The 12,733-nt window shown below is 40.4% G+C and overlaps 1 protein-coding gene and 1 pseudogene across 1 annotated transcript in view; both read left to right on the forward strand.

Annotated features, from left to right (window-relative positions):
* Positions 1-12,733, forward strand: part of KMT2C (lysine (K)-specific methyltransferase 2C) — a 187,666-nt gene that overhangs the window by 143,133 nt on the left and 31,800 nt on the right. The window contains exon 41 of the mRNA XM_006895137.1: positions 11,465-11,601. Within this exon, the coding sequence (XP_006895199.1) occupies positions 11,465-11,601 (137 nt within the window). The remainder of the gene's footprint in view (positions 1-11,464; positions 11,602-12,733) is intronic.
* LOC102846166 lies at positions 10,065-11,048 on the forward strand (annotated as a pseudogene).

Below are 12,733 nucleotides of genomic sequence, written 5' to 3' on the forward strand. Positions count from 1 at the left end.
GGCACATAACAACAACAACAACATAGTCTGAATCAGGTGCATCATACATGAGGCCATATGACTGCTCTGGTTCTTTGTGGACCACAAACATAAAGAATTTGTTTTGAGATAATGCATCTACAATGCTGAAAGCATCTAGAGCAATGATTAAACCTTATGACCTGGAGAGCTACCTAGAACTCCAAAGGACACTGTAGAGGAGTGTCTTCTTTATTCTCACAGTTTAGAAGGATAGAAGTTAAAGATGTCAGCTTGGAGGAGGATATTCTCTCTATATATTCTCATTCATTCTCTCTCTCTGTCTCTTGAAGGAAGCACATTTTGTTCATGTCTGTAGGCCCAGCATTTGTTGGGGATCTCCATGTGTCTTGACCTCAGTGTCCACATTATTATTGTATCCAGTAGGTTTTCTGAGGCAGTAAATGACTGGGAGGAGATTGCCCATCTTCTTCCTGAGGAGCAATTGGTGGGTAGATTTGAACAGCTTACCTTGGAGGAGCAATTGGTGGATTTGAACAGCTTACCTTTGACAGTGCAACTCCTTACCAGTCAGCCACCAGAACTTTCAAGCATCCATGTTATATACATACATTTTGGAAGGACACAATTCAATCTATGATATTCCATCCTTTGAACCCCAAAATTTCATATCATTTTCACATGCAGAACACTTAGATGCCATCATACCACAAAAACCTTAACTCCAAATTCTAATTCTATTCTGGACAAAATGCCTCTTCCGTCTGTCAATCTAGAGTTCAAGTTATCTGCTTCCAGAATAAAATTATATCGGCACAAATTAGACATTCCCATTACAAATGGAATAAATGAAAGAGAAGGAAGAATAACAAGCAAAGTCAGATACCCAGTAGGACAATTTACATTAGGCCTCAAGGCCTGAACCATATTCTCTGTTCTCTGAGACCATCTTGGCAGTGACTGCTCTCCAGATTCAAGGTGTTGGCAGTTTCCCTGGAGATTTGCCTTTCTGGCTCTCTGGGAAAGCAGCTCAGCCCCCTTTATAGAAATTGCTTGGTAACAGCTGCTGGAGCAGGACAGAGGCTAGGCTTGACTGGCTTCATATCTCATACTTTAGGCATGTTGCTAGGCTATTTATTCCTTGGAGAGGGACATCACATCATGCTTGGAAAGATCAGCAAAAAAGAAAAGATCTCGATGAGATAGATTGACACAGTGACCTCAGCAATGGGCTTGAGTATGTAAGAGATAAGGATAGCACAAGAGGACAGGGTTCAGATCTGTTATTCATGGGTTGCTAGGAGTAATATTTGACTTGATGACACTTAATAACAACAGAAGTGGAGTTACAGTCCCCAAGTTTTCAAAGAGTTGGTTCTTTTCCTCAATTCTTGAGGATGGGGCTGCCATGACTGAGAGGGCATCCCACTCTGATAGTAAATCATAGCTCAAAGATACCCACCCAACTTTCTATTTTTGTTGGTTGGCAAGCCCAGCTCTATTGACAAGCTCCAAAATACACTTCACTTCTTTTCGAAGCTTACTATCCTCTAGCCAGAGGCCATCTTGCATGCTGCCCTGTATTGATTACCCTCTGTTCGCTCGTCTCTTGGTTCTGGTACTGTACTTGTTTCTCTCGAACTTTTTTTTTTTTTTAATCTTCTTTTCTGTGCTGATTCCCTGATGTTTCAGGTATCCTCTTTTCCTTCTGAGCCTTCACCAGAACTGCCTTTGGTGTGTATAATTCCGCCAATAGTCTTTAAGGCAATCTAGGTTTTTTACATTGTTATTGTTATGTGCTGTCAGGTTGACTATGATTCATACGTCCCTATGAACAACATCTCTGAACCCTGCCCTATCCTTAGCCAGCCTTACCATCTCTGACACTACTGACTCCATTTGCACAGTCACTGTGTCAGTCCATCTCATCTAGAATCTCCCTCCCTGCACTGACCCTTCACTCTTCAAGTATGATGTCCTTCTCCACAGACTAGCTCCTCCTGACAGCATGCCCAAATTATGTGAGACAGAGTTTAAAAATCTTTGGCTTCAAGAATGAACATGTTGTCACTTTCTCCAGGACAGACCTATTTGTTCTCTTGGCAATCCATTGTATGTTCAGTACTCTTCTCCAGCACAAAATCTCAAAGGCATCAATTCTTCTGTCATTCTTAGTCATTGTCAAGCTCTTAGATGCAGAGCAAGCAATTGAGAAGACCATGGCCTGAAAAGTCCTTAAAAGCTGATTTTTCCCAATGCAGTTCATCTTTTGATTTCCTACCTGCTAGTTCCAAGGGTCTTGATATGCATCTGAATAAGGTGAATCATTAGCAGCTCCAGTCTTTTCTCCATCTGTCATGATGCTGCCTATTGGCTCAGTGGTGAGGATCTTTGTTTTATTGATGTTGACATACAATCTGTATTGAAGGCTATATTCCTTGATTTTCTGTAGCAAAATGTGTTAAGTCCTGCATTATTGTGTTAATCCGCATAACACAGATTGCTGAGTCTTCCTCCAATGCTTCATGAAATCGAGCTTCTTTAATAATCTGATCATATAGATTTAAAAGGTATGGAGAAAGGTTACATCCCTGATGTACTACTTTCTTGATGTTGAACCCTGCAGTGTCCTGTTACTCTGTTCAGTCAGCTCTCCTTGGTCTATGTATAGGTCTCACCTGAGCACCATTCTTCCCAATGTTAACCACATTTTGTTGTGATCCACACAGTCAGATGTCTTTGCAAAGTTGATAAAACACAAATTGACATCCTCCTGATAATTTCTGCTTTCAGTTAAGATCCCTCTGACATCAGCAATGATATCCCCAGGATTATGACCTCTTCTTTTTTTTTATTTATTATTTGAGTAAAGATTTACAAATAGTGCTGGGGTTTTTTGTTTTGTTTTAATTGAGATTTTGATGAAAGTTTATAGAGAACTTGGATTTCCATTTATTCACTGTTGCACATTTTCCTCCCTGCCTCCCCCCAGTTCACTTTTCTCTTTCGGGGGAAAAAAATATGCATTGTTTTACAGTCCCGTCCCATCCCCCCGCCCAATCCACTTTACTATGCAGCCCTTATTCTGGACTTATGTCAGTAATACCTACTCCTTTTATACACTTCTCTCTCTCATTTATTTCAATTCCGTGTACATTATTTGTTCTCTTTTTTTCATAGTTTCCCCACAATCCCCATGTCAGTCCTGTTTTATAACAGTGGCATTATGCAATATTTGTCCTTTTGTGACTGAGATATTTCAGCAAAATGTCCTCCAGGGTCACCCATTTTGTATAGTATTTCAATGAGTTCCTTGTTTTTTAATGCAACATAGTATTCAGTTGTGTGAATATACCAGAACTTCTCTATCCATTTGTTTGTTGATGGGCACTTGGATTTCTTCCAATTCTTTGCTATTGTGAACAAAGCCGCTATAAACATGGGTGTGCATATACCTGCTTGGGTGGCAGTTCTAGTTTCTTTAGAGAGTATATTCCCAGTAGTGGAATTGCTGGGTCAAATGGTATTTCTAATTGCAACATTTTGAGAAGGCACCATACCTTTTCAATCTGTATACAGAACAGATCATCCAAGACACTGGGCTGTACAAGGAGGAATGTGACATCAGGATTGGTGGAAAATTTCATCAACAATAAACATAGATATGCATTTATGACCTTTCTAAACCTAGCTTGTATTTCTGGTAGTTCTCTGTCAGTATACTGTTCTAGTAATTTTTAGGTAATCTTCAGCAAGATTTTGCATGTGACTATTAGTGATACTGTTTTATAATTTCCACATTCTGTTGGATCACCTCTTTTGGGAATGAGAATAAGTATGAATCTTTTCCAGCCAATCAGCCAAGTAGCAGTCTTCCAGATTTTTTGGCACAACCTGATGAGTGCATTCCGGGCAGCATCTGTTTGTTGAAATGTCAGTTGGTATTTTATCAATATCTGGGTCTTATTTTTTGCCAGTTTCTTCAGAACAGCTTGAACTTCTTTATTACCTTTGGTTCTTGATTATCTGCTACTTCCTGAAATGGTTCTTTGTCAACCAGTTCTTTCTGGCTTTGTGTATTCCCTCTATCTTCTGCTGTTGTTGCGACTTATATCGACCCTATGTACAGCAGCTCTGAATCCTTCCCTGTCCTGAGCCAGTCTCGCTGAGTCCGACACACCTACCCCTATTGCCCCAGTTACTCTATCAGTCCATCTCATCTAGGTTCTTCCTCTCCTGTGCTTTCCTTCCACTCTTCCAAACATGATGTCCTTCTCTAAGGACCAGTTCTTCCCAACCATCCTTCTCTAAGGACCAGTCCTTCCCAACCACATCCCCAGAGTATATGAGACGGAGCTTCAAATTCCTAATCTCCAGGGAGAAACTTGGTTTCACCCTCTTCAAGACAGACCTTTTTGTTTTCATGGCAGTCCATAGTATGTTCAGTCTGTCTTCCAGCACCACAACTCAATGGCATCGATTCTTCTTCTGTCATCCTTAGTCATTGTCCAGCTCATAGCTGCATAGCAAGTACTTGCAAAAGTCATAGCTTTTATCAGGTACATGAGACTGACATTGTTGCCTTTTTAATACTCTGGAAAGATTCCTGATAGCAGATTTTCCCAGTCCAATTCGTCTTTTGATTTCCTGACTGTTAGTGCCAAGAGTGTTAATTGCGGAGCCGAGCAAGCTCTAACTGTTAACAGCCTTTTCTCCATCTATCACTGTGTTGCCAGTTGGCCCAATGGTGGGAATCTTTGTCTTCTTGATGTTGAGCTTTGATCCATATTGAAAACTACAGTCCCTGACGTTTTGCAGCAAGTGCTTCAGGTCCTCTTCAGTTTCAGCAAGTAAGGTTGTATCATCTGCGTAATGTAGGTTATTGATGAGTCTTCCTCCAATCCTGATGCCACCACATTTCCCCTCATAAAGCTCAGCCTCCCAAATGATCTGTTCTGTATATAGATTGAAAATGTATGGAGACAGGATACATTCCTGATGAACTCCTTTCCTGGTTTTGAACCCTGCAGTGTTTCCTTGTTCTGTTCTGAGAACTGCTTCCTGGTCCAAATATAGGTTTCGCATAAGGACAGTCAAGTGTTCTGGAACACCCATTCTCCTCAAGGTTAGCCACAATTTGTTGTGATCCACCCATTCAAATCCCTTTGATTAGACAATGAATCACAGATATATTCTTCTGTACCCTTTGCTTTCTGCCAAGATCCATCTGACACTGGTAATAATATCTCTGGTGCCATACCTCTTCTACACCCAGCTTGTATTTCTGGTAGTTCTCTTGTCAATGTACTGTTCCGTTCATTTCTGGATAATCTTCAGCAGGATTTTGCTTGTGTTTGATATTAGTGATTTTGTTATTTGCCGTCAAGTCATCTGTGACTTGTAGCAACCCTATGTACAACAGCCCTAAACCCTAGCCTATGCTATGCCAATCTTATTGTCTCTGATACCCATTACCCCAGTCACTGAATCAGTCCATGTCATCGAGGGTCTTCCTCTCCTGCACTGTCCCTCCACCCTCCAAAGCATGACGTCCATCTCCAAGGACTGATCCTGCCTTGCAACATGTCCATATTATGTCAGACAAAGCTTCAGAATCCTTGCCTCCGTGGGCAGCCTGACTTTACCCTCTGCAGGACAAACGTGTTCATTCTCTTTGCAGTCCATGGTATAGTTAATACTCTTCTCCAGCACCACACCTCAGAGGCATCAGTTCTCCTTCTACGATCCCTAGTCATTGTCCAGCTCTCTGATACATAGCAAGAGATTGCAAAGACCATGGCTTGTATCAGGCGCATCTTAGTCTCAAGACTGACATCATTGCTCTTTAGTGCTCTAGAGCAGTCTCTAACCCTAGACTTTCCCATCACAATACATCTTTTAATTTCCTGGCTGCTGGTGTCAAGGGTGTTGATTGTAGAGCCTAGTAAACCAAAGCTATAAACAATCTCAGTCTCTTCACCATCCATCATGATGCTCCCAGTTGGCCCAGAGGTGAGAATCTTTGTTTTCTTGATATTGAGCCTCAATCCATACTGAAGGCTGCAGTCCCTCACCTTCCACAGCAAGCGCTTCAGGTCCACCTCAGTTTCAGCAAGCAGGATTGTGTCATCTGTATAACACAGATTGTTGATGAGTCTTCCTCCAATCCTGATGCCACATATCTCCTCATAGAGCCCAGCCTCCCAGATATTAGTGATAATGTTCAATAATTTTCACACTCTTGTCAGGTCAACTTTCTTTTAAATGGGAATATATATGGATCTCTTCCAGTTAATTGGCCTTGTTCTCCAGATTTCTTGTCACAACCTACTGAGCACTTAGGGCAGCATCTGTTTGTTGAAATATGTGAATTGGTATTCCATCAATTCCTGGGGCTTTATTTTGCCAAGTCCTTCAGAGCAACCTGAACTTCTCCTTCATCACTGTTGCCTCTTGATCATATGTGGTTTCTTGAAATTCTTTTTGGAACAATGACTGTATACTCCTTCCATCTTCTTTTAATGCTTTCTGGATCATTCAGTATTCTGCCCATAGCATCCTTAAGTATTGCAGCTTGTGGCTTGAATTTGTTCTTTAGTTCTTTCACGTCAAGAAATGCCCATAGCATCCTTAAGTATTGCAGCTTGTGGCTTGAATTTGTTCTTTAGTTCTTTCACGTCAAGAAATGCTAAACAAGTTCTGCCCTTTTGATTTTCAGGTTATGTACAGTAGAGCACAATTAGAGTAGACAAACAGATATGGCATTTGAAGCTGAGCTCTCAAATTTGGAAACGCAAAGGAGGAGGAACAGTTGTAAGCAGAAACTAATGATTGGAATATGAAATGTGAAAAGCATGAATGCAGGAAAACTAAACATCATTAAGAAAGAAATGGAACACATAAATATTGACATATTAGGTATTGGTGAAATGAGATGGCTTGTCATGTGACATTTTGAATCAAATGATCATGACTTACTATGCTGAAAATGAAAAGGTGAGAAAATTATCTGGATCCATCTTGAAATACAACGTTATAAGTGACAGGCTAATATATATATGCATTCAAGGAAGACCTGTTAATACCACTATCATTCCAATTTATGCACTAACAAACAGAGCCAAAGAGGAGAAATTAGATGATTTCTACCAACTTTTGCAGTCAGAAATCGATTGAACAGCAACCAAGATGCATTATTAATAACAAGTGCATTGGAAAGCAAAAGTTAGCAATCACAAAGGATCCGTAGTCAGAAACGTGGACTTCATGACAGAACTGAAGCCGGCAATAGAATGATAGAATTCTGCACAATCAATTATTTATCATTGCAAAACCTCTTTTCAATTTTATTTTATTAATTTTAATGAACATTTACAGAGATTTTGGATTTCCATTCATTCACTGTTGCACTTTTCTCCCTGCCCAACCCTCCCACCCCAGTTTGTGCCTCTCTTTGAAAAGTAAAATTCTTTCATTGGTATACAATCCCCCTGAACCCACCCCCACCCCACCCCCACTACATTCCACTATGCAACCTTACTTCTGGATTATTGAGATAACCATAATACCCTATTCTATATCACTTTTAAACTATTCTCTCCCTCATCAGTTTCAATGCAGTATACATAATTTATCCGGTTTTTCTCAGTCTTATGCCAACCCTGATGTCAGTCCCATTCTACAACAGTGGCACCATGCAGTATTTGTCCTTTTGTGCCTGGGATGTTTCACTCAGCATAATGTCATCCAGGGCCACCCATTTTCAATAATATTGTATGAGTTTCTTGTTTCTCAATGTAGCGGAGCATTCCATTGTGTGACTATACCATAGCTTCTCTATCCATTTGTTTGTTAATGAGCACTTGGGTTGTTTCTAGCTCCTTGCTATTGTGAACAAAGCCGCGATAAACGTGGATGTCAGTTATGGTCTCTTTGGGGTATATTCCCAGTAGTGGAATTTCTGGGTCAAATGGTAGCACTATTTGCAACTTTTTGAGAAAGCACCACACCACTTTCCACAGTGGTTGCACCATTTTACACTTCTACCAACAGTGAATAAGGGCTCTAGTTTCTTCTCCACAATCTCGCCAGCATTTGTTGCTTGTGCAAATACCTTTTATAAAAAAAACATAAGCACAGGCTATCCACATGTATTTCACCTGATGGTACGCACAGGAATTAGATCGATTACATTTGTGGAAGGAATCGTTGGAGAAGATGAATATCAGCAGTAAACACTATGCCAGGTGCCAATTGTGGAACAGACCATCAACTACTCTTATTCAGGTTCAAACTAAAGCTACACGTCAAATCATATCCACAGGAATCAAAATTTCATCTTGAGTCTTTCCCCCCTGAATTTAAAAACCAACTCAGGAACAGATTTGAGGCCTTGAACACTAATAAAGACCAGTTGAGCTGTGGGACGATAACAGGAATATCATCCATGGAAGATTCAAAAAAGCCATTACCAAGACAGAGGGAAAAGTCCAAAATGGAAGTCAGAAGAAACTCTGAATATTGTACTAGAGCATCTAGAAGCCAAAGCATAGGGAAGAAATCAAGAAGTTAAGGATGTGAATAGAAGTTTTCAAAGGGCAACTCAGGAAGACAGTAAAGTATTATAATGAAATGTGCAAGGAATTGGAGTCTTCTACTGTAGGCACCTAAAACTTTTTGGACTCTACTCAATTTGAAAATCAACCTATGTTTTAGGTATCTGTTAGTACCCTATCCTCACCGTACCAAATTCTACCTTATCTGTTGTTTTGGGTATTGTTGAATCAACTACAAGTCATAGTAACCCTGTAAACAACATACCTGAGCCTTCCCCTACCTTCCACCACCCTCATGTCGCCATCATGCTCAAGCCTGTTGTTGGTGTGAACCCTCTACCTTTCCCAGTATGATGGGGTTTTTTTTCCCTAAGAAAAGGCTCTTCCCAACATTTCCAAAGCATATGAAATGAAGTTTCACCATACTTGCCTCTAAGGAGCACTCTGTTGCCATCTATCCGTCAGTTTGCCATTCTCTAGTGACTAGCATGTCACTATAATGCTGGAAGCTGTCCTGTCAGTATTGCACATACCAACCCATGGTGGACAGATTTCAGTGGAACTTCCAGATGAAAAAGCAGAAATGGCCATCCATTCTGAAAGAACAAGCCTTCAAAAACTCTATAGATAATGGAGGAAGTATCTTACCTAGTGCTGATATAACAGAGATTCCCACAAGTGGGTGACTTTAACTAATAGAAATTTATTCTACAGTACGTAGAGGATGAATGCCCATATTCAGGGAACAAGCTCTAGAGGAAGGAAGATAATCTTTAGGTTTTGTAGGAATGTCCATTCCTTCAGCATCCATAGGTTGAATGTACCTGGATATGTCTCCATGTGTCTTGAGCTTCCCAGTAATAGGAAGCTTCTTAGCACAGGGATCCCATCTAAAAGGACATACTCTACTCCTAGCAGCTAATTCTTGATGGTACTTAGATCCTCTTGTCGTCTTGTCGGTTTCTAGAAGGCTAGAAGAAACCTCAGAAGCATGTTTTTAAAATAAACTGCTGCCATCAAATAAACAGGCATTATAGATTTGTTTGATTGCTGCCTTAAGAATGTTATTTAGCTCAGGAGCAGTGTCAGAGTTTCCGCCTTCCTGAGTCCACAGCCTGGGGCAGGGCGTGGCAGGTGTGCCTGGCGACCTTGCTGTGAGTCTCAGCGGAGCCGAGCAAGGCTGCTGCACCTTCTCAGTGGCATCGGGAGGCAGTGGCTTTCACTGTCCCCTGTCTCCAGGTCATCATTCTAGAGGTGACCACACGGATCTGACCTGCGAAGGACACAAGACCACAGGGCCCCTCCCCAAACTTGTGCAAATGAAGCAGAGCTTATTTGCATAGCATTTTTGATATTGCAAAATGAAATGCAAGGCACCAAAAGTAAGACAACTGAAGGCAGTAAAATAGTATTAGATAGGAAGATCATCAACCTTGAAGGACCAAGTGGAGAGAGAAGGGTATGAAAAATAAAATGAAGCCATGTTTTCCTACATGTATTTCAGCAGGCCTTCTGAAATTGAACTAAAATATGACTGTTCGTTCTTTTGAGAACTGATCTTCTCAGTACAAGGTGTGTCACACAAACCAACCCCAAATTGTTAGCACTCTGCTGTTCTTAATTATATTTGGAAAAACACTATTAATTATCCTCACACTAGGAATGAGAAGGAAAAATACCGTGAACATTTTATGGGACCTTTTTTGCATTTCATTGGCACTCATTGATCTTTTCCTTCTGATAAACATCTCCATCACCTCCTATTTCAGGGATTTTTGTCCTTCTAGGCATCAGGTTTACCATATATCACATCTGCCTATTATATCATTTCCTTTTACTTACGGATTTCTGCATTATCCTGTCTTACTGATAGCTTGTGTAGATTATTACCTGAATTTCTCTAAAACCACCAAACTTCCATATAGAGGATAATTTTGACGATAATTTTGATGTGGACATCAGTCCTTGCTTATGTGTTAGGGAAACCCAGCTGTCTCTCAAACCCTGGGTGCACAGAGCGCCTCCCCTCAGCAGTGCCCCTTCTACGTCAGCTCTTGGGGCCCCTGGCTGTCCTCTTCCATGCTGGTGGTCTTAGTGATGGTTTTAATCACCTCTTCGTCAGATATTGCCATGATACATGCTGTAGGATAACTTCCTATATAAACGAAGCAGTCCTCTATTTTCCCTTTCCATCCCATTTGATTTGTGCTGTGAATTCGAAAAACAAGCACGTCTGCCCCAGTTCATTATCTATTTTCTTGGTACCTGGTTGCCATTTGTAGTACTTCAGATAATCATCCTTTTATTTAGAGTACAAATTCCAGCTTATATTGAGATGTACTTTGTCAGTAGCTTCTTCATTGCTGCATTTATTGGTTTAACTGTCACAGGCTGACTTTAAAAGATATCACATCACCTGTGGGTCCGCTTGTAAGCTGGAAATGCTGCTTCGTTCCTTTCACAATCCATAATCTTGAGAAAATGGAGAAGCCTATGTCTGTAATAATTTGTTAAAATGTTATCACATTAAAGTTATTCAAAAACAATAATAGAGTCACAATTTTACGGCGAGAGAAGGAGGGCTGAGAACATATGAAATGGTTAGTCCCATCCCGGTGTGGCAGGGACTGAGGGCAGACTCAGCAAATTGAAGAGCTAAACAGAAACTGAATTGACACTCCCTCCCACGCCACCATTTGTACTTCTCTAAAAGAAGTCTTTTGAGGCTGTGTTTTATTTTAAAAACAAAAGGATGTTAATAAAATTTTTATACCTGTTTTTTTAAAAAAAGAATGTTATTTAAAATCTAGTCAGTCTTTGTGAGTAATTCTTTATTTTCTCTTCTTTTATACTGTATATTTGGGATGGGGGGGTGGTTTCTGCTTAACAAAGATCAGGAAGTCTTAAAATTCTTTTTTGTCCATATTCAGGTGTTTGGGATAAAATCTTGGAACCTGTGGCATGTGTGAGAAAAAAGTCTGAAATGCTCCAGCTTTTCCCAGCATATTTAAAAGGAGAGGATCTGTTTGGGTTAACAGTCTCTGCAGTGGCACGCATAGCTGAATCAGTAAGTGTTTGGTCAAAAAGAAATTGCTTTTCTTATTGTACATTTCATTTTTACTCAGTATGAACACATTTCAGTACATTCTATAATTTCCATGTATATCCATATAATATTCAGTACACATTCTTTGCTATCCGGAGCACTTTTAGGCAGTGAGTTTGCTTGTGGATTAAGTGCTGTCTCTCTGAAAGAAAAAAAATAAATTGATGATTACGTACTTGAAGGGGTAGTTAATAAGTATCAGGTTCTCTGCAAGGTTGATGCCTAACTAGAGCACGTGTCACCAGCATCATTTTGTCTTTTGGACATGCTGGCCTGGTAAAGGTCTGTCCTTTGCTTTCTAATGTACTGTGGATACTTGCATAACTTGGTGTGTGTATTTCCTAATACCTGGGTCATTATGGCCATTCTCCTGCCCTCTTCCCAAAGAAGATTTAGATGGACTGCAGAAGCAAATCTCTACATGATTACATTTTTTGCCACTGAGTTGAACTGAACTTACCTAGACAATACTTGGAAAATTACATGATTAAAAGGCAGTATTGACAAGAGTAAAGTAATCAGTGCTGTTATTTCTTAGGAACAGCAGAAAAAATACTCCAAAAACCACTTTACTCTATGCCTAACTGCTTGTTTTTATAGAGTGTTGCCTAAATGATGTCATTTGTGTTTGTATACAATGTATTTTACAAGAAATATAATCTGTGAAAGGTCTTTAGAATTTAAATATTTTATAAAAGGAACCTTAATCTGTCACCTATACCCCAAGGACAGTGAGAGCTGTGGTAGTTATGGTTATTGAGTGCCCTCAAGTCAGCCTTAATTCATAGCAACCCTGTACACAGCAGAACAAAACATCACCTGGTCAGCTATCTTCTCTTCCCCCTTCCCCCCCCCCAAAGCATTTTGTCATTCTCCAGGGATTAGTCATTCCTGAACTCCTACCATCCTTCCTCCAAAGAACATTCTGCCTATACGTCCTCCAACACAGATTCCTTATGGCCAAGACCAGCCAATTTCACCTCCTTAATGTCTAGGATATTGAATCTTTATGCACCACCAGATGCTCTGCCGGAGAAGGAGGCGCAATATCCTCCTGTACCAGTCAGATCTGATTTGACGGTACACGCACACA

The sequence above is a fragment of the Elephantulus edwardii genome, unplaced genomic scaffold (genome assembly GCF_000299155.1).
Source record: "Elephantulus edwardii isolate Elephantulus edwardi_28Jun2011 unplaced genomic scaffold, EleEdw1.0 scaffold00161, whole genome shotgun sequence".
NCBI classification, from domain to species: domain Eukaryota; kingdom Metazoa; phylum Chordata; class Mammalia; order Macroscelidea; family Macroscelididae; genus Elephantulus; species Elephantulus edwardii.